At 37.4% G+C, this 23217-nt stretch overlaps 1 protein-coding gene across 9 annotated transcripts in view; it reads right to left on the bottom strand.

Annotated features, from left to right (window-relative positions):
- DNM3 (dynamin 3) overlaps positions 1-23217 on the bottom strand; it is a 532818-nt gene that overhangs the window by 379465 nt on the left and 130136 nt on the right. For all 9 annotated transcript variants that reach the window (XM_034666734.1, XM_034666737.1, XM_034666735.1 and 6 more), the window contains exon 4: positions 22133-22336. In XM_034666734.1, the coding sequence (XP_034522625.1) occupies positions 22133-22336 (204 nt within the window). The remainder of the gene's footprint in view (positions 1-22132; positions 22337-23217) is intronic.

The following is a 23217-nucleotide window of genomic DNA, read 5'->3' as shown; positions in this document are numbered from 1 at the left end:
TCAGCTCAGGTCATTATCTCATCCTGGGATTAAGCCCCACACTGGGCTCCATTTCAGGCTCCTGGGATCAAGCCCCACATCAGGCTCCCTCCTCAGCAGGGAGTCTGCTTCTCCCTCTTCCTCTGTCCCTCTCTGTCTCTCTTTCAAAATAAATAAATAAAATCTTTGAAAAAAATATAAATAAGAAAATAAATAAATAACATATACTTTAAGAAGTTAAAAAATGGCTTCTATGAGTTATGCACTGAATTATTTCCTCTTAAAGAATGACATCTTTGCACATATTAATTGATCCAAGTAATATCAGGTAGGATTTGGACCCAACGCAATTATTTAAGCTCTATTAACTTTTTTAATATAGTCAAATATTTATGCTAAGAATTTCAAGGTAAAATGAGAATCTAGCTGGGGGGAAAGAATACCTACAAAGAGAGATACACTGCCTGAAAAATGGATTTTTCTCCTTGGATTGCTCTCATATTTGCAGTTTAGCAATATATTCACCATATTCTGAATGCTGATTTAATGCCTGGATGCTTGAAGCTTCTATTCAACTTAACAGCACCCCCAGCACCTCTATGACCAGACAGAAAGGTAAATGTCTGCTAAGTGTTGACAAAGATCAATAAATATCAGCTTATATCACCCATGGACTTTTAACTTTTTCCAGGCTGAAGAGGGAGACTTGTCGAATGGCAAAAGCTTGAAGAGGTAGATTGAACACACCTCCACAAAACAAAGCAGTCTGCCTCCAGCTTCATGGTAAATTCTGAGCCAACTCACAAATTTCATCTCAAGAGAAAATGGTACTGTCTTCCCAACCAGGGATCTTACAGTCCTCGTGGAGTGTTTTTGTACTCTAGGAAGACCTCTGGTCATGCTAGATTTAGAAATGAAATTCATTTGCTGTGAAATAAATCACCATGAAGGGGATTTCCAGACACATTTGCCTCCCTTAGTGAGGCCTTTGAACAGCCCTCTATTGTAAAGGACAAACTTGATGGGTAATGTTAAAATACTGCTGTGCCCAGAAAATAAAAGGCACAATGAGAGTCTTCATGGGTAATGAACTCATGCTCAAGTAATAAATCAATACTACTCTTGAGACTGACTCCTCTGCTTTCTATACAGAAAATGTGAGTGTGTCTTTATGATGAACCACTCAGCTAGGGTATAGCAGTGTCTATAAAATAAGCAAATGTTGAACAGTAGTGTAAACATGGTGTCTTTATTATATGACCGTCACAATCTATCAAGATAGATGGGTATTACACTATCATAAATAAACTTAACATGAAAAAAGCTGTCTCCCAACCAACAATCTAACCAACTAACCTCATCTGCATCCATAGCTCTGCCTTCCCTACTTTCAAAATAGAAAACAATCTAATTCTCTCCTGTTTACGGTAAGAACTCCCACAGGTGCCCAAATTATATCTCCACTCCCTGAAAAAATCAAGGATTTTTCTCATCTATTTCTCCTTTTTCCTGTTCCTCCTGTATTTATCTCATATCTGTCCTTCTTTACCAATTTTCTCTCTCTTCTGGATCATTCTCATCAACACACAAACATGTTATTAATATCTCCCATCTTTCAAAACATTCTTGAAGTTACACTAGTATCCTACTTTTCTGCTGCACTCTACATTGAAACTTGAAAGAGCTGTCTATATTCTCTGTACTTCCTCACATCCAAGTCTCTTTTGAACCTACTCTACCAAGCTCTTGTTATCAAAGTCACCAACGACTTTCATGTGGCAAATCCAATGATCAGTTCTCTACCTTCATCTCTATTACATGAAAACATAAAAGTCTGGTTTAGATACGAAGATGGGGGGAATGATGAATTATACCCAGTTCAAGGCTGCTTTCCTTCCATTTACTACTGAATCTTCCAGCAAGCAGTGGAAAGGATTCAGGGCTAAGAATATAAGTGACTGAATGGATGCAGCTTTCCAGCACCTCCCTAGTTCCTCACAGAGGAGCACTGTAAGTCTGAAGTTGAATACAGCCTGTGAGGACTGGGTAAATTGCCAAGCCAGAGACTCAAAGAAATATGGGTACCCTGCCTTTTATGCCATTAGGTTGGGTGTATCCCTTCATTACAATGTAAGGGAAATCTTACCACCCCATAGTTACCAAGTCCTGTGTTCCATTTCTTACTGCGTTATTGGGCTTCCTCACAGTGGCTCAGCTTTGACCTATCAAATCATCCTCTTTGATTTCTCAGCAGCATTTATCACAGCCAATCACAATGTCCTTCTTGAAACCATTCTTTTCTCATGGCTTCTGAAATACCATGCTCACTTGGTTCTCTATCACTTCTCAGTGGCATCTCCTTTCTCTCCTCCCCAGTGCTACTTCCATGGCCTTCCTTCTCTTCTTTATCCACATTCATCCCCTACATGATCTTATCTAGTCTCAAGGAATTACTATCTGAATTAGTTCCCTATGGCTGTTGTAACAAATTACCACAAACTAGAGGCTTGAAACAATAGGAATTTATTTTCTCATAGTTCTGGAGTCCAGAAGTCTGAAATTAGAGTGTTAGCAGTGCCATAATCACTCCCATAAAAGGCTCTAAAGGAAGATCCTTCCTTACCCCTTCCAACTTCTGGTGACTATTGGAGTTTCTTGGCTGTGATAGCATAGTTCCAGTCTCTGCCTCCAACTTCACATGGCCTTCCCTTTGTATCTCTCTCAAATCTCCTTCTCCTTTCTCTTATAAAGACACCAATCACTAGATTTAGGTCTCACTCTCAATCTAGGGTGATCTCATTCCAAGATTCTTAACTTAATCACATCTGCAAAGCCCCTATTTCCAAATAAGGACACATTCACAGTATGGGAGGTTAGGGCTTAGACATAGCTTTTGGGGGATACAGTTCAACTCACTACACCACCTCTAGGCTGATGTTTACCAGATTCCTAACTCCAGTGTAAAACTCTCCCTTGAATTCCAGTCTCTAACATAACTTGTCTAATAAACATCACAAATTTTACATGTTCATAACAGAACTCTTGATTCCCCCAAACATCTTCCTGTCTTAACATTCCCAATCTTAATAAATGGTATCACCATTTAGCCTGTTCCTTTGGTTAAAGCATTTGAAGTGATCCTTGAATTTTTTTTATTTGTGGCAAAACATCAGTACACTGTCAGCTCTACATTCAAAATATATCTTGACTCTGCCAGCTTCTCCCCCCTGTACCATTACTCTCATATTCCAAGCCACATCATCTATCTCCCTACAGGACCTCTTTGTAGGAATAATCTAACTGATCTCTTTTGTTTCTATTCATGCCCTTCTTTCAGTCATTTCTTCTCACAGCAGCAAGACTGACCTATGAAAATATAAATCAAATCTTGCCCCTCTACACTCAAAACCATCCAACAGCTGCTCATCACACTTTGAAAAAATACCAAGTCTTTGTGATGTCCTAGAAGACCCCACATGAGCTGGGCCCTGCCTACCTCTCTGAATGTAGAACCCGCTACCCTGTTCTCCCTGAGTCCCACCCTCAGTGGCCTCCTCGCTGTTCCTTAACATGCGAAACCAGCTCCACTCCAGCCCTTTGTGCTTGCTCTTTTCTTTGCCTGGAATGCTCCACTTCCAGATATTCACATGGCTTATGCCCTCACTTAGCAATTCTGTGCTCAAATGCTGCGTCCATTGTCTAAAATTGCATTCCCAATCACTCTCTCTTCCCTTCTTCTGTTTTAGTTTTCTTCATAGTACTTATCACTGCCTGGTATTAACCTGATATTAAAATAATTATCTGTCATGTGTTTTCGCTGTCAGCATGTAAGCCCCATAAAGCTAAAACTTTTGTTTTGCTCACAAATGTATTCATGATGCTCAGAATGGTGCCTGGCATATAGTAGCTGCTCATTAAGCGTGTGATGAATAAATGAACAAGCAACTAAAATGATCCCTTAAAATTAAAGCAAGTAGCCATATTAAAAACTAACAAGAAAAGTGAAAATCATATTAAACCAGTTCAAGATAATGCTCACTAAGCGCTTTTGGGAAATAATGAAGAAGCATTCACGTGAGAATATAAACATCAACTCTTCTAATTCTTTCTCCAGCTTTTATAATATTTGCTCTAGAAGTTCAGTTTTTAAGTTTGCCAAAGGGTCTGTTTCTTACACATGTTGATGCAGAGATATTCCAATAAATCTCTGTCTTATAAAAGAAGAACTATAAGGCAAAAACCTAATTCAACATGACTTTAACAATGTTTCACTGTGTTTAGTACCATAAAATTTCATTAAGCAGGTTTCACTTCAATTTTATAAAATTCCAACATGTATTCATCATTACCCCTGACCAAAGTGTCTATAACACAGTTGATGTGAGAAAGACAGATACAATGGCAAACCAGACCTGTTGGTATCAGACATATGTAGGCTGTATCCTGCTTCTGCTACTTAACGAGCTACTGTTTGACCATGAGCAAGTTCTCTAAGCTTATTTCCTCCTATATAAAACTGAGTAATGTCACATTTGTGGTTATAATATATGACACAGTGTAATTGTACAACTCATTGCACTTGAATTAATATATGCTGTGAGCTAAATCACATCCCCTAAAATATGAAAATGTTCATTTCATGAAACAGATCTTCTAGAATACCTTTCTAGGGACATCAATGACCTCACACGTAAGAAAAAATGCCATGCAAACAAATAGTTTATTTTTTTAAGTGGTGGAGAGTCACAGAAATTATCAGAAATATATACAAAGCATCTATCTAGTCTAGTTTCCTACTAGGTCGTTCAGCATATAGAATTTACACTACTAACCACAAGCACTTTGTCTAGTTCAAAAGATGAATGATAAATGTTTGTGGAACAAGAAATTAATAAACTAACTAACTAAGGCAGTGATTGAAATCTTAATGTATCTGAATAGAAATTCTTAAAAGCTAGGGGAAGTGATCCTTAGAGAAATCAAAGTAGTCCCCATGGTGAGACTGTGCTGAGAATTACTCAAAATCTATGAGTGTGGGCTGGCACAATGCCTTAAACCCATCAAGCCACAGTAAAGCAGCCCTCTTTTCACCCTACCCCAGCCCCAGCCTGACCCAGCTAAAATCTTCTTTCACCTACAGTTAATCTAACAATTTGCAAATGAATCTGAAATTATTTTTATTTTTATGATACATTATTAAATATTCAAAATAATTCTATTACAATTCTAAGTGTTATCAAGCTTCATTAATTCATACTAGAGTAGGCAGCAATTTGGATTACAAAATGCCAATGACTGTTTTATAGGTTTTTTTATCCCTGTATTACGTAAACTACAGAAACAAAGTGTCCTTTGACTCTTTTCAAAAGGAAAATAATTGCTAGCATTTGGTTAGCTATTTAGAGTTAGAGTTCTCTTTACAGATAAATTTGTCTTATTTATTATAGCAGCCTTTTGAGGTAAGGTTTATTATAACCTCATTTCATTTTCTAGATGAGGTAGAAAGTTGAAAAGAAGTTAAATAACTTTCCCAAGGACACAAAACTGGGAAGTGACAGATCTTCTTTCAAACCCTGTATTCTTTCATGTATACCACTGAATAAAGCAATTAATTGAGAAGTGGTCTGATAAAGTATCAAGAACACTAGATGAGGAGGGGGGCTATCAAAAATGCACTGTGTGGTTGCAGCCATGTTATTCAACAGCGTAAATCACCAACATCTAAATAAATGTCCTCACCCCAAAAAAAGGACCTCTCAACAAATAAACCTCACAGAATTCTGGTGAAACTAAAACCAAAGTATGTAAGAGATCTTCAAAATGTTAAGACCATTATACAGGGAAAAATATATCTAAAACACTATATAATTCCAATGACTAAGAATTTGACCTTTTAAATAGGATAGCAATTCCCCTTGAAGTTTTACTAAAAATCCTCATTTAGTCAGTAAAAACATTTCTCACAAATGTTACAAAAGGTAAGCTTTAGCTTTCTCTAGCCACAAATGTATAACGTTCTACATATACTGAGAATAATTCACCATTAAATTTGTTTTAATACAAGACATATATAAATATATCCCAGCATTACGTAATATTCATTTTATAAAAGCATGTATTTTGAATATCATTATGCAAACATAACCTTCCCAAGTATATATTCAAATATACCCTGCCCAGTTGAAAATGGCCTAACTCTGTCAAAGAGGCTTAATTTAGTACAAAATCATGACTGTCTAAAATAGACTACCTCTCAGAAAACTACATAATTATGTACCTTGGTGGATAAGATTATATTTCAGATACCTTGAATAAAGAATGGCCCTCTATTATCTGAAAAGGTCATCTTCATCAGTTAAGGGCAAAATTTCAGGTAAGATGAACATGTAATGGTGAGAACATGCCACTTGCATAGCCAGTGAAATCAATCCTGAAGACCAACAGGGTAACAGATGTCACAACCAGATTGCCCTCAGCAACTCAACTGAAATGTCTTTTATTTGAAAATTTCCTGATTATTTAAGTTACATAAGATCAGAATGAGGAATAGTGGAATGGAATAAGGACTTCTGAGAAGGCTACTTCTCCATAAAAGCAACAGGAACACTGGCAAAAATTGTAAAAAAAAAAATCAACTTCTTCAGAACTCTCGAAATAAAGCAGTCTTATAACAAAATGAGAAGCATTTATTTAAAAAAAAAATGGCTGAATCTCAGTAAGAACAGTGAGATTTCTGGTGTTTGAACTTTTCCAATTCCCAGTCCCATCTCCGTAGCATTATAATAGTCTTGAAATGAAAATCCCCAAAATCATAGTGAAAACTAACAGCCAGCAACTACCAGATGGGACAAAATGTGGTTAGAATACACCAAAAATACCATTTTCCAAGAACTGTAATCATTTAACCCCTCTAGCAGTTCTCTAAAAACACCTATTCATAGAGCTTTTCTTTATTTAATCTGACTCGGGGTATACTGAGCACAAACAGCCTCTTCCCCAGGAAGCACAACAAAAACAATCAGTGGCAGTTACTTAACATCACAGCTACTTCGAGCAGCAATAAGAGTTGGGGCAGAAAAAGCAGACCGAAAAACTTAAAAGGAAAAGCTGGGGAATAAGATGGCCATAGGGATCTTTGAGATTTGTATATATGTACAATTTAGAATCTAAAAGGCCACATGCATGTGTGAGGCTGTGCACATTCTCGGGAAAGATCTGAAAAGGCCCAAACTCTCACCTCTGGCTAACCTTAAGGCTCTACACAAACAGGAAGTGAAGGCTAAGGCAGAATTGTAAACTGCCTGCCTACTCTGAGTACTGAAGGCATATTCCACAATACACACCACACCCTCACCAAATCCTAGGAGACTTATTGGCCCTGTACACTTAAGAAAACCTCTGTCCAGGGGCGCCTGGGTGGCACAGCGGTTAAGCGTCTGCCTTCAGCTCAGGGCGTGATCCCGGCGTTACGGGATCGAGCCCCACATCAGGCTCCTCTGCTGTGAGCCTGCTTCTTCCTCTCCCACTCCCCCTGCTTGTGTTCCCTCTCTCGCTGGCTGTCTCTATCTCTGTCAAATAAATAAATAAAATCTTTAAAAAAAAAAAAAAAAAAAGAAAAGAAAACCTCTGTCCAATTATTAACTGACCAATAAGAAAATTGAGCAAAGTATCTAATGACCACACACAACAAAGAATACAGACTTTACAGATTTAATTCAGGAAAATTACTAAGCAAACAAAGAACAACAGCAACAACAACAAAAAGCAACAAAAACAAACATTGGAGGAGGAGAAAAATCTGATTTTGAGTGTTGCCATATTATATTACTTAAAATATCCCATTTTTAATGAAAGAACTACAAGATATGCAAAGAAAGTGTGGCCCATACACAGGAAAATAAGCATCCAATAGAAACTATCTCTGAGGAGCCCACACATTGAACTTACCAGACAAGGACGTTAAATCATCTATTTTAAATTTGTTCAAAGAACTAAAAAAAACATATCTACATAATTTTTAAAAGTACAAGAATGATGTTACACCAAATACAGAATATCAATAAAGAGAAAGAATTATTTTTTAAAAGAACCAAGTAGCAATTGTGGAGGTGGAAATAAAAATAATAAAAAAAAATTCCCTAGACAGATTCAACAGAAGACCTGAGCAAGCAGAAAAATCAGCAAACTTGCAGATATGTCAATTAGATTGTTCCTCACACCTGAGAAACAGAAAAGAAAAACAAAACACCATAAAGAAAATAAATGAACACAGCCTTAGAGACCTCTGAGACACCTAAAGCATACACACATGCATTTCATGGGAGCCTCAGAGAGGAGAGGGAAAGAAAGAATAGGTGAAGAAATAATGGCTGGGATATGAGTTAAGATGGCAGAATAGTAGGGGGACCCGATGCTTGCTCATCTTTTGAACACAGCTAGATAAACATCAAATCACTTTGAACAACTAGGAAATTGATCTGAGGATTAAGAAAACAATATCCACAATTGGAGGGAGAGAACATGGCAGATGCCTGGTTCAGAGATAAGAATTGGGGGAGAGAAAAGCCAAGGTTCCAGAAAGGGGAGGGTGCAGAGAAGTAAGGGAAAGAGTGAGAGTGGGAGAGAGAGCAGTGTGTAGGGTTCACACAAGATGCCCCAGTGGGGGATCCTCTGAGTCTCACTAAGAGAGAATACTCCTCTTCCTGGAGTATATTTGGAAGAAGGTATTTTGCCTCTCCAAGGACAAAAGACCCACCAGGAACCACAGAGTAGCCATTCAACAGCAGGGGACAGAGGTGCACACAAAGGACAGATAACCTGGTCACAGCTTTTCGCTGTGCTTCATCACAGACTCCAGGCACCTACATGGGTCTGCGACTGCTTTTCCAGGACAGAACAGTGCAGGGTGCAGCACTTCAACGCTCTCCTCTGGGGGAGGGTGCTAGGCCTGTCCCTTGCAGAGTCCTTTAAGATTTGGGTTTTGAATACCAGCCTCAGGCCAGAGATAAAACACAGGAGAACGGTGGCACTGGGCATGCCACTGGCCAGACAGAGACATGTGGAGGGCAGGGATCTAATGAAAGCCTGGTACACAAGAGAGGAAACTGTTCGCTTTTCTGTGAGGGCCTCCTAAACACTGGCAGCTGCAAGTTCCCCTCATCAGGGTTGAAAGGGTGGGGTAATTTCCACCACCTCTTCCTAGCCTCTCCAGCCTACCAGCATGGAGGGACTTCAGGAAGAAACACAGCAACTTGAGTGGAGACTGGAGCTGCTTACACCAAACCATCCCCGCTGAATCTGGCAGGGACAGCTTTAATAGCGCAGGTCTGACTGAGCCAGCACGGCAGGCCTCTCCTTCAAAAGACCAACACAGGTTCCCCGCATGTACGGATAAGTCTACCGATCACAGAGTGCTCCAAAGTGACAGCTTCAGTTCTGGTGGAAATAGGACTGGACTTTCTATTTTTTTTTTTTTCTTTTCCTTTGGAATCAGGCTTACAGTTTTTTGTTCACTTAGTTTGATTCTTTCTCTCATTTTTTGTATCAGACTGTTTTTTTTTTCTTTTTTCCTTCTTTTTTTCCCTTTGGAATCAGGATGATATTTTGTCTGTTTGCTTTTTGTTCCTTTTCCTTTTCTCTTTTGTGGTATCACGCTTTTTTTTTTCCTTTTAAATCAGGTTTTTTTTAACAAACAAATCAAAGCACAGTTAGTTAAAGGTCCCACAACTCCCCACTGCAAGCAAGAAGGAACTCTGAAGAGGACTGACCTGTAGGACAGAGCACCAAAAACACAACAGCAGAGTACACATAGCATATGCGAAAAACACTTCCTGAAGCCCTAGGCCCTGGACAGTGTATGATGTCTTCTTAATATAGTCTTATTATTCTAGGAGCAGGAAACACAGCAAGCTTTCATAATATGCAAAAGACAGAAACCTAGACATAATGACAAGATGGAGGAATTCTCCCCAAAAGAAAGATCAAGATGAAATCACAGCCAGGGATTTGCTCAAAACAGATACAAGCAGTATATCTGAACAAGAATTTAGAAGAACAGTCAAGAATACTAGCTGGGCTTGAAAGAGAAAGAAGACACCAGAGAAACCTTGGCTAAAGAGATAAAAGGCCTAAAAACTAGTCAGGCCAAAATAAAAAATGTTATAACTGAGATGCAAAACTGACTGGATGTAATTAGAATGAGGATGGAAGAAGCTGAGGATCAAATAGGTGATACAGAGATAAAATTACAGGGCACCTGGGTGGCTCAGTTAATTAAGCGTCAGCCTTAGGCTCAGGTCATGATCCCCAGGTCCCAGGATCAAGCCTCACATTGGGCTCCCTGCTCAGCAGGGGTCAGTTTCTCCCTCTGCCCCTCCCCCATCTCATGCATGTGCATGCGCATGCACGCTCTCTCTCTCACACAAAAATAAATAAATAAAATCTTCAAAAGAGAGAGATAAAATTATGGAAATTTATGAAGCTGAAAAGAAGTTGGAAAAAAACTATTAGATCACAAATATATACTTAGGGAATTCAGCAATTCCACAAAGTGCTATAATAACTATATCATAGAAGTCCCAGAAGAAGAGTTGGAACAGGGGGCAGAAGGTTTATTTTAACAAATTACACCTGAGAACTTCCCTAATCTGGGGAAGAAAAGAGGCATTCAAGTCCAAGAGGCACAAAGTACTGCTGTCAAAATCAACGAAAACAGGTCAACACCAAGACATAGCATAGTGAAACTTGCAAAATACAAAGATAAAGAGAGAATTCTGAAAACAGCTAGGGATAAAAGGTCTGTAACCTACAAGGACTGACACATAAGGTTACCAGCAGACCTGTCCACAGTCTAGGCAGGCCAGAAGAAAGTGGCATGATATATCAATGTGCTAAATGAGAAAAATATGCAGCCAAGAATACTCTATCCAGCAAGGCTGTCATTCAGAATAGAAGGAGAGATAAAAAGTTTCCAAGACAAGCAAAAACCAAAGGAGTTCATGAACAGTAAACCAGCTGTTCCGGAAATATTAAAGGGGACCCTTCGAGTGGGAAAAAGACACTGAAAACAACAAAGACTAAAATGGAACAGAGACAATCTATAGGACAGCGACTTTACAGATAAAACAATGGCATTAAATTTGTATCTATCAATCATTACTCTGAATGAAAATGGACTAAATGCTCTAATCAAAAGACACAGGGTATCAGAACGGATAAAAAAATAAAACCCATCTTACAACAGACTCCTTTAGATCCAAAGACACCTCCAGATTGAAAGTTAGGGAGTGGAAAACCACCTATCATGCTAATGGACAAGAAAAGAAAGCTGAAGTAGCCCTACTTATATCAGACAAACTAGATTTTAAACCAAACACTGTAATAAGAGATGAAGAAGGGCACTATATCACAATAAAGGGGTCTATCCAACAAGAACATCTAACATTTGTAAATATTTATGCCCCAAACTTGGGAGCAGCCAAATATATAAATCAATTAATAATAAACTTAAAGAAACTCATTGATAATAATGTAATAATAGTGGGGAATTTTAACACCCACTCACAGCAATAGACAGATTATCTAACAAGAATATCAACAAGGAAACAATGGCTTTGAATGACACAGTGGATCAAATGGACTTAACAGATATATTCAGAACGTTTCATCATAAAACATCAGAATACACATTCTTTTCAAGTGCACATGGAACATTCTCCAGAACAGATCACATACTGCGTCATAAATCAACCCTCAATAAGTACAAAAAGACTGAGATCATACCATGCAATATGTTCAGACTACCTTGCTATGAAAATTGAAGTCAACCACAAAAAAATTTTGGAAAGACCACAAATACATGGAGGTTAAAGAACATCCTACTAAAGAATGAATGAGTTAACTGGGAAATTAAAGAAGAAATAAGAAAATACATGGAAGCAAATGAAAGTGAAAACACAATAGTCTAGGGGCACCTGGGTGGCTCAGTGTCTTAAACACCTGACACTTTGTTTTGGCTCAGGTAATGATCTCAGGGTTGAGGGACTGAGACTCAGGGTTGAGGGACTGAGACTCATGTCATGCGCTCAGCAGAAAGTCTGTTTGAGATTCTCTCCCTCTCCCTAGGCCTCTCCACCCACTCACATGTGCATGTGTGCACTCTCTCTCTCTAATAAATAAATCGATCTTAAAACACACACACACACACACACACACACACACACACACACAACAGTCCAAAAACTTTGGGACACAGTAAAGGAAGTTCTAAGAGGGAAGGGCATTGTAATACAGACCTTCCTCAAGAAGCAAAAAGAAAAGTCTCAAATACACAGCCTAACCTTACACCCTAAAGGAGCTGGAAAAAGAAGAACAAATATGGCCTAAAACCAGCAGAAGAAGGGAAATAATTAAGATTAGAACAGAAATAAATGATATTGAAGTAAAAAAAAACAGATCAACAAAACTAGAAGCTGGTTCTTTGAAGAAATTAACAAAATTGATAAACCCCTAGCCGGACTTATCAAAAACAAAAGATAAAGGACCCAAATAGGCAAAATCACAAATGAAAGAGGAGCAATCACAACCAACACCACAGAAATACAAACAATTATAAGATAATACTATGAAAAATTCTACGCCAACAAACTGGGCAACCTGGAAGAGATAGACAGATTCCTAGAAATCTACAAACTATCAAAACGGAGACAGGAAGAAATAGAAAATTTGAACAGACCCATAACCAGAAAAGAAATTGAATCAGTAATCAAAAATCTCACAACAAACAAAAGTCCAGGGCCAGATGGCTTCCCAGGGGAATTCTACCAGACATTTAAAGAAGAGTTAATACCTTTTCTCCTCAAACTGCTCCAAAAAATAGAAAGGGAAGGAACACATCCAAACTCATTCTACAAAGCCAGCATTACCTTGATTCCAAAACCAGACAAAGACTCCACTAAAAGGGAGGGTCACAGGCCAATATCCCTAATGAACACGGATGCAAAATTTCTTAGTAAAATACTCACTAATCAAATTCAACAGTACATTAAAATAATTATTCACTAGGATCAAGTAGGATTTATTCCTGGGCTGCACGGATGGTTCGATACTCACAAATCAATCAACGTGATACACCACATTAATAAAAGAAAGGAAGAACCATATGATCCCATCAATACATGCAAAAAAAAAAAAAAAGCATCTGCCAAATACAGCATCCTTTCCTGATGAAAACCCTCAACAAAGTAGGGAGAGATGGAACATACCTCAACATTGTAAAGGCTATATATGAGAGACTCACACCTACTACCATCCTCTATGGGGAAGAACCGAGAGCCTTTCTCCTCCAGTTGGCAACAAGACAAGGATGTCCACTCTCACCATTAGTATTTACCATAGTACTGGAAGTCTCAGCCTCAGCAATCAGACAACAAAAAGAAAAGAAAAGCCATCCAAATCGGCAAGGAAGAAGTCAAGCTTTCACTATTTGCAGATGACAAGGTACTCCTTGTGGAAAACCTGAAAGATTCCACCAATATATTGCTAGAACTGATACATGAATTCAGCAAAGTTGTATGATATAAAATCAATGTGCAGAAATCTGTTGGATTTCTATACATCAATAACAAAGCAGCAGAAAAAGAAATCAAGGAATTGATCCCATTTACAATTGCACCAAAAACAATAAGATACCTTGGAATAAACTTAACTAAAGAGGTAAAAGATATGTATTCCAAAAACTACAGAAATCTTATGAAAGAAATTGAAGAGGACACAAAGAAATGGAAAAACATTCCATGTTCATGGATTGGAAGAACAAATATTGTTAAAATGTTTATACTACCCAAAGCAATCTACACGTTTGATGACATCCCTATCAAAACATCACCAGAATTTTTCACAGAGCTAGAACAATCAATCCTAAAATCTCTATGGAATCTCCAAAGACCCAGAATAGCCAAAGCAATTCTGAAGAAGAAAAAACTGGAGGCATCGCAATTCCGGATTTCAAGCTATATTACAAAGCTGTAGGCATCAAAACAGTGTGGTACTGGCACAAAAACACACATAGATCAATGGAGCAGAACAAAGAATCCAGAAATGGACTCACAACTATACGGTCAACTAATCTTCCACAAAGCAGGAAAGAATATCCAATGGAATAAAGACAGTGTGTTCAACAAATGGTGTTGGGAAAACTGGACAGCAACATGCAGAACAATGAAACTGGATGGCTTTCTTATACTATACACAAAAATAAATTCAAAATGCGTGAGAGACCTAAATGGAGACAGGAAACCATCAAAATCCTTGAGGAGAACACAGGCAGAAACCTCTTTGACCCTGGCCATAGCAAGTTCTTATTAGACACATCTCCAAAGGCAAGGGAAACAAAGGCAAAAATGAACTATTGGGACTTTGTCAAGATGAAAAGCTTCTGCAAAGTGAAGGAAACAATCAACAAAACTAAAAGACCACCAATGGAATTGGGAGAAGATCTGTACAAACAACATATCTTATTTAGGTTTTGTATCCAAAATATATAAAGAGCTTACCAAAATCAACACCCAAAAAACAAATAATCCAGTTAAGAAATGGGCAGAAGACATGAATAGACACTTTCCCAAAGAAGACCTCCAGATTGCTAACAGACACATGAAAAGATGCTAACATCATTCATCATCAGGGAAATATATCTCACACTTGTCAGAATAGCTAAAATTAACAACACAAGAAACAACAGGTGTTGGTAGGAATGTAAACTGGTGCAGCCACTCTGGAGAACAGTTTGGAGGTTCCTCAAAAAGTTAAAAATAGAGCTACCCTATGACCCAGCAATTGCACTACTAGGTATTTACCCAAAGGATACAAAATTTATCCAAAGGATACAAAAATTCAAAGGGGCACTTGCACACCAATGTTCAGAATAGCAATGTCCACATTAGCCAAAATATGGAAAAAGCCCAGATGTCCATCAACTGATGAATGGATAAAGGCAAGGTGAGATATATAAATACATATATATATGTGTATACACACACACACACACACACACACACACACACACACACAGTGGAATATTACTAAGCCATCAAAAAGAATAAAATCTTGCCATTTGCAACGATGTGGATGGAACTACAGTGTATTATGATAAGTGAAATAAGTCAGTCAGACAAAGACAAATACATGATTTCACTAACATGGAATTTAAGAAACAAGAAAGATGAACACAGAAGGGAAGGAAAAATAAAATAAGATAAAAACAGAGAGGGAGGTAAACCATAAGAGACTCTTAACTATAGAGAACAAACTAAGGGTTGCTGGAGGGGGTGTGCTAAATGGGTGATAGGCATTAAGGAGGGCACTTGGGATAAGCGCTGAGTGCTGGGTGTTATGTTTAAGTGATGAATCACTAAATTTTACTCCTGAAACCAATATTATGCTCTATGTTAACTAATTTCAATTTAATTTAATTTAAATTAGAAAAAATGGCTGAAAATGTCCCATATTTGATTAAAAACATTAATCTACACTCCCCAAAACCCTAAAACTCCAAAAAGGACAAAATCAAGGAGATCCACACCTACACATATCATAATCAAACTCTCAAAGATAATGAGGAAATCTTGAAAGCAGCAAGAAAAAAAGAGCCATCATGTTCAAGATGGTACTCAATGAGATTAAAAGCTGATTTCTCATTTAAAAAAAACAAAACAAAACATAGAGGTCAGAAAGTAATGAGACAACATTCTTGAAAAGTGGTTGGGGGGTGGGGAAGACTATCAACTAAGAATTTTCCTTCAAAAATTAAGGAGAAATTAAGACATTCCCAGATAAAAACTGATAATCCCACTAACTAGCTGGCCTCCCCTATAAGAAATACTAACTGGAGTCCCTCAGGCTGAAAAGAAAGTGCACTAGAAAGTAGCTCAAATCTACACAAATAAAGTACACTGGTAAAGGTAGCTACATGGGTAAATATAAAAGAAAATACAAATGTATTAGTATTAATTTGTAACTCTTTTTTCTCCTCTCTGATTTAAAAGACAAGTGAATAAAGGAATAATTACATGTCTGTGTTGATGGGCATGTGATATATAAAGATGTAATTTGTATAATGATACTAGCACAAAGGAAGGGGAGGAAATGGAGCTATATAGGAGGAAAATTTTGTACACTGTTGAAATTAAGTTGTACTGGTCTGAACTACATTGTTATAAATTAAGATGTTGATTTTAATTCCATAGCAACCAGTAAGAAAATAACTTCAAAAAAAACATTAAAATAAATGACAAGGTAATTAAAATGGTACAGAAGAAAATACATTTTTAACAAAAAATTATTTCTCTATTGCCTAAAAGAGAAATACACAAACAAAAGACATAATACATACAGAAAACATATAAATTCTGCCTTACCAGTGATTACATTACATGGAAATGGATTAAACACTCTAGTCAAAAAGCAAATATTAGAGAATGGGCTTTAAAAAATGATCCAACTATATGCTGTCTACAAGAGATATATTTTATATTCAAAGACACAAATAGGTTGAAAGTAAACAATGGAAAAAGATATACCTGGAAAAAGGTAACCAAAAGAGAGTTTGAGTAACTACACAACTATCAACAGGATTTTGAGACAAAAATTGTTACTAGATGCAAAAAAGGACATTTTATAATGATCAAAAAGCCCATACATCGAGAAGACATAACAAGTATAAAATTCACCTAACAACAGAGTCCCAAAATACATAAGGCAAAAACTGACAACCGAGGGAAGAAACAGACAATTCATCAGTAATAGTGGTAGACTTTAATATCTCAATTTCAGTAATAAAACAACCAGATACAAGAAAGGAAACAACATTTGAGTAACACTATAAACCAAACAGACCTAACAAATACCTATAGAACACTACATCCCAAAACAGCAGAAAACACATTCTTCTCAAACGCACATGGAACATTCTCCAGACAGGCCACATGTTAAGCCATAAAATAAATCTTGATAAATTTTAAAGGACTGATATGTTACAAAGTATGTTCTCCTACCAAAATTAAATGAAATTAGAAATCAATAACAGAAGGAAATTTGGGAACTTCACAAAAATGTGGAAATTAAGCAACACACAGCTAAATAACCAAAGTTGGTGTCACCACTTTTTTACCAAAGTTGTAAAGAAAACTAGACCTCTGAAACAGAAATTTAAAACATACTCACGGAATGACTAGAAGGACACAGAAAGTAAATGAAAGTCTCTACTTGTCAATCCCAAAACAACATATCCCAAAATACCAGATTCTAAGTCCCTTCCAGCTTCTTCCTTTCTCTATTTTAATTCCTTTACAACTACTGAAAAGACACAACGTGAACTCTATTGGTTTGGGAAGGAATTCACCCTCTTCCTTTAGCACTTCGGTGACGTCCAGGACCACTAAAGCCACCAGATAGAAACACACCAAAGTGGGTCTCTGGAGGAGAGCTGAGCACCATGCAAACCCGTTGGATAGTTTTCAGGGTTCTCACACATAAGAGTGTTTAGCAGTTTTGGAATTTAAACTGGGATATGAAAACAAATTACAAGTCTTAAAGTTAGCAAGGAATTTTTATTAATGAACCCAAAATCATACTTTTAAGAGTCTTCAGGCAATGACTTAATTTGTCCTCCTTAGCAATCACCATGAAGAATCGGTCAGACAAGTAAATGGCACACATTGGCATTGAATGTCCTCTCTTTTCTGCAAAATTACCTGCAAAATTATCTGCCAATTATCTGTAAAATTTACAAAAATCTGTCCTGAGGACTATCATATATAGGATATTAAAAATTGGAGTAATGAAGGCCTTTCTTTGACAAAGCAGGAGTTGTACTGATCCACAAGAAATAAGGCTCATTTTGGGTAAGTTCACGAACATTCAGATGGCAACTTCTAAGTAGCATCTAAAACAATAGGCTTATAAAATAAGCCAGGCCTTCACCAGCCTATCCCATTCCGGCTGGTGATGGGTAGTAAGGAGGGCACGTATTGCATGGTGCACTGGGTGTTATACGCAACTAATGAACCATCGAACTTTACATCAAAAAAAATAAATTCATTAAAATAAAAAATTAATTAAAAAAAATAAGCCAGGCCTACATTAGGGAAAAAAATTCAAATTTAACTTTCTGGAGAAAGATTTGTAGCATACTATTATAAATCCCTGACTGAAACTTAATGCTTTATTTTACTTATGTTTGCTTATGTTGTAACAACACATTGTAAATACTGTCAGTGAGATTATAAAGACTAATTCTTTTCTGGTAAACTGACAATTCCTTCCACCAACATTAATTACTCCCACCTAATGATATGTCATCACATGAGAGTTACTGTTTTGGATTATAAATGAATCTTCCATTGAGGAGCCTGAGGCATGAGATATAGTCACTGCCATTAACAATCCCTTCTAAACAAAAGGAGTAAAATATAACATGAATATGTTAAATCAATCTCAACAACTAACTGCATATATTTTATAGAACATATTAGTTGGCCAATTTTCTTTTAATTTATATTTCTTATAAAATTCAGAATTTATAAAAATAAAAGATTCTCAGGACGCCTGGGGGCTCAGTCAGTTAAGCCTTCAGCTCAGGTCATAATCGCAGGGTCCTGGGATTGAGTCCCACATCAGGCTCCTTGCTCAGCGAGTCTGCTCCCTCCACCTTCCTTTCCCTCTGCTTGTGTACGTGCACTCTCTCTCTGACAAACAAATAAATAAACAAAATCTTAAAAAAAAGATTCTCCACTGGCTATTCTTTCACTGTCTTCAAAGACGTGAGGATATGAGACTGAGACAACTGCAACAATCTTGCCACCTGTGAGGACAGTCTATCTGAGAAAAGAACCAACTCCAAGAAGATGGAACCAAAGACTGACAAAAGTAGAATTGGAGACTGAGGGATATCATTTGTACTCCTCCATGAAGCTTCATCCGGACTAAGTGTGGACTTTCCAGGAACGTGACTGTGCTGTACTTGCTAGAATCTACTGACAGAAATGCTATCTCTGTTCCCTTGAGATATCCATGGCTTTGTTTCCTGCGGGACAAGAAGGCTGCAGGGACAAAGGTGTTTTAGCATCATTTTTATAAGTAGACTCTAAACCCAATCCTGAATCTGGGTCTTCCAACCCACTGGTATTAGAAAGAGAATTGTGGAGATGGTCCCTATTTAGCCATCTGTAACTTCCGCCTGCTTTGTTTCAAGCACTAATGTCAGGGACGTTAGAGGAAGCCAAAAAGAAGTAAAACAGTTACTACTGTAGAACTCTGGAAAGATTTAGGAACTAACGGCACCAACGCTGGGGTGTAAGAGGAGTTGAAAATAGAAGAATTGGCTGAAAATGCATCTGCAATGTTGATAGAACTCCAGACCCTTTTTCTCATCTTGCATAACCACATAGTTACTCCTCCTTGACCTCAGCAGAATACTGAAGATTTACTTTCAGAACAGGATGAACCAGAGAGACTCTGGACTCAAGAAGACCTTCAGGAATGCCATTATGAAAGCAGAGGCATTAATTAAAAGTCTACGTGCTGAACAGTAAGAACCACCCCACACCCCCTGCCAAGTCAATTCTTCCTCTTGACTCTGAGACCACTGGACATCAGGTTACACCAGACCAGCACAAGTGGAAATACTCATAGCATCTAACAGTAGCCGAGAAAATCTCCTTAAAAAGTGGCCAGCCCCATTCCCCTATTATAAAGTCCGTTAGTCAATGAGTCCCATTCATACACATATAGAATTTCCATCAGCTTGTTAGCTCTCTACTCTTATATCTGCACAAGCAGCAAAAGAATCATTTGAACAAAGGTCTCTGACATCAAAGACATGACCAAGAAAAACCACTAGAAAAAATGGACTCAGAGACAATGTAGATTACAAAACGAAATCCTCAAAAGAGCTCTCATTAAAATCTTTAGAGAAGATAGTGTACTCGCAAAACCAAGAGCATGATGCTATTTTTAAAAATTAAAATATTCATGTTAAAAAAACATAATAAATAAATAAATAAATAAATAAATAAATAAATCATTCAAAAAAATGAGAAAATGCTGTTGGAACTTTTTAAATGATACCAGAACTGAAAAACTAATCAGAAGAGCTGAAGATAGAGTAAATTTTGCAAAAAATAGAATATAAACACAAAGAAACACAATAAAAGAGGAGGATTTTTTTTAAAAAGAGGGTTAATCCAGAAGTTCTAACATGCTAATAATAATGATTTCAGGTAAAGACAACAGAGCAAATAGGGGCAATTAATTATCAAAAAGGAATTCCTAGAACTGGAGAACATGCATCTCCATATTGAACAGACTCATCACTGAGTGCCCTTCCACAATTACTTTAAACACACACACACACACACACACCGAGCCCCATTTTGGGATCTCTGAAGACAAACTATTATTACTCAGTTCACAGAAAGAAAAAATCAAAATGTCAGCAGAAATAAGGTATTTTTCTGGATTCTGAAATGCTAATAACATAAAAATCCCTGTTTTTATAGTATATGCTTATATCAAATAATTATAAGCTAAATGATATTTACATGCATTAGAATGTTTTATTTTTAATTCCTATTTTTAAAATGTATTTATTTAAATTCAATTAGCCAACATATAGAGCATCATTAGTTTCAGATGTAGAGTTCAGTGATTCATCAGTTGATATAACACCCAGTGCTCATCACAGCACATGCCCTCCTTAATGCCTATCACCTAGTTACCCCATCCCCCTACCCATCTCCCCTCCAGCAACCCTCAGCGTGTTTCCTATGATTAAGAGTCTCTTATGGTTTGTCTCCCTCTCTGATTTCTTCCCATTCTGTTTCTCCCTCCCTTCCTCTATGATCCACTGCACTGTTTCTTATATTCCACATATGAGTGAAAACATATAATTGTCTTTCTCTGACTGACTTATTTCACTCAGCATAATGCCCTCCAGTTCCATCCATGTTGATGTAAATGGTAAGATTTCATCCTTTCTGATGGCTAATATTCCATTGTATATATGAACCAAAGTAAGTAATATTCCATTGTATATATGAGCCACAGCTTCTTTATCCATTCATCTATTGATGCACATCTGGGCTCTTGCTATAGTTTGGCTATTGTGGACATTGCTGCTATAAACATTGGGGTGCAGGTGCCCCTTCAGATCACTGCATTTGTATCAGTGGGGTAAATACCCAGTAGTGCAAATGTTGGGTCGTAGGGTAGTTCTATTTTTAGCTTCTTGGGGAACCTCCATACTGTTTTCCAGAGTGGCTGTACCAGCTTACATCAATGCAATCCACATCAAAATACCATCAACATTTTTCACAGAGATGAGCAAATAATCCTAAATTTGTATGGAACCAGGACAGACCCTGTATAGCCAGAGGAATGTTGAAAAAGGAAACCAAAGCTGGTGACATCATAATCCGAGACTTCAAGCTCTATTACAAAGCTGTGACCACCAAGACAGCATGGTATGGGCACAAAACCAGACACATAGATCAATGGAATAGAATAGAGAACCCAGATATGGAACCTCAACTCTATGGTCAACTAATCTTCGACAAAGCAGGAAAGAACTTCCAATGGAAAAAAAGACAGTCTCTTCAATAAATGGTGTTGGGAAAATTGGACACCCACATGTAGAAAAATGAAACTGGACCATTTTCTTAACCATACACAAAGATAAACTCAAAATGGATGAAGGACCTAAATGTGAGACAGGGCTTCCTGTTTTAAAGACACAAAACATACAAGAAACAGAAGGTGTTTTCACTGGGAGTATATTTGGGTAATTCTTTTAATAACTAAAGGGGACTGTCAGAAGTTTATTTTATTGGCTTCTTAAAATAAGTAATTCATGAGGATTAGAAATATCTGTTTTCTTAGATCTCACTTAATCTTACATTTATTTATATAGGTTCAGACTATATCCCATAGTTATTCTTCTTTCAGCATCTTAAATTCAAAAAAAAATCTAACAATATTAATAATGGCTAATTAAATTAACAATGAAAGTAAGTTATGAGAATTTGTGTTACCTTGAAATATACCCAAACCCTTGACATTTTAAACTAATTCTTTTTCATCTTAAAGACCACACACTCACCTTGAGGATCAACTTCTTTAGCTAGCTTCAATGCATCTGAGTTTGCAAGATCGGTGTTGGCTGGGGTAACAGCCAAAATCAGACAGTTCTCCCGTGTGATGAACTGCATAATCATTTCTCTGATCTGATACTCAATATCTGGTGGCTGATCTCCCACGGGCACTTTAGTAATTCCAGGTAGGTCGATAAGTGTGAGATTTAACACTGTGTGGAACAGAAGAGTCTTACATATACCCTCAATACTAAAAAATAACAATGCAACATCATCTGTCTCTTTAGCGGAAATAAAACAAGCTCAGCTTTACATATTGTATATTGAGCTAACTCCAACTGGTGTGTAGAATAAAAATGGCTTTGTTAGTTTCCTCCATTTTTATGATATGATTGTGTTTTACCAAATGATCGTTTTAACCCAATTTGACGGGCACTGATCTGCATAGCTAAGAGAGAGCTGTCATATCTGTTACTAGTGAGTTATAATTCCAAAACTGAACAAGAAGCACATACGCTGTCTCCCGGTCTTGTACATTGCCCTCAAATGGCATAAAATTCTTAAGGGTAAGATTTGTCCCTCGCTTCAAAAGCATCATATACTATTTAGAGGGGGTTAGACACTTGGCCTATTGGAAAGCTGTGAGCCGTTGTGGTACCATGCGGTTACTGTGTAGGCTAACCAGCCAGACTCGTGGTGTGCCATCAGGAGAGCAGGAACTACCCCTGCATCAGTGGCTCCAGCTGCAACCTGGCTATCGCTCTCTGCACACAGCAGAGTTGGCACCAAACCCTCTTGGGAAGTCATAATTGAGCTCATGTCATTCATGCCCCATTTTAAAAGCAACAGAGCTAAGTAGAAGATTAGAGATGAAAATCTGCCCCACTGAAAATGTAGTCAGAATAGAGGCTATTCCATATCACATACCATGAATTGGTTATCTAATTTGTAAGTTTCTCTGATAGTCTGGAAAAAAATCATTGCTGATTCCTCAGGAAGAGAATAAACAGAAATATATAGGGCTATAGGAAAATTCAATAGGAAGACTCAGCAATAGTACCATGTGCCTCTAAGATTCTTGCTAAGACTAAAG

The sequence above is a fragment of the Ailuropoda melanoleuca genome, chromosome 8 (assembly GCF_002007445.2).
Source record: "Ailuropoda melanoleuca isolate Jingjing chromosome 8, ASM200744v2, whole genome shotgun sequence".
NCBI lineage: Eukaryota > Metazoa > Chordata > Mammalia > Carnivora > Ursidae > Ailuropoda > Ailuropoda melanoleuca.
Note: the sequence above shows the minus strand (reverse complement) of the source record. Positions and strands in the feature narration are given on the sequence as shown.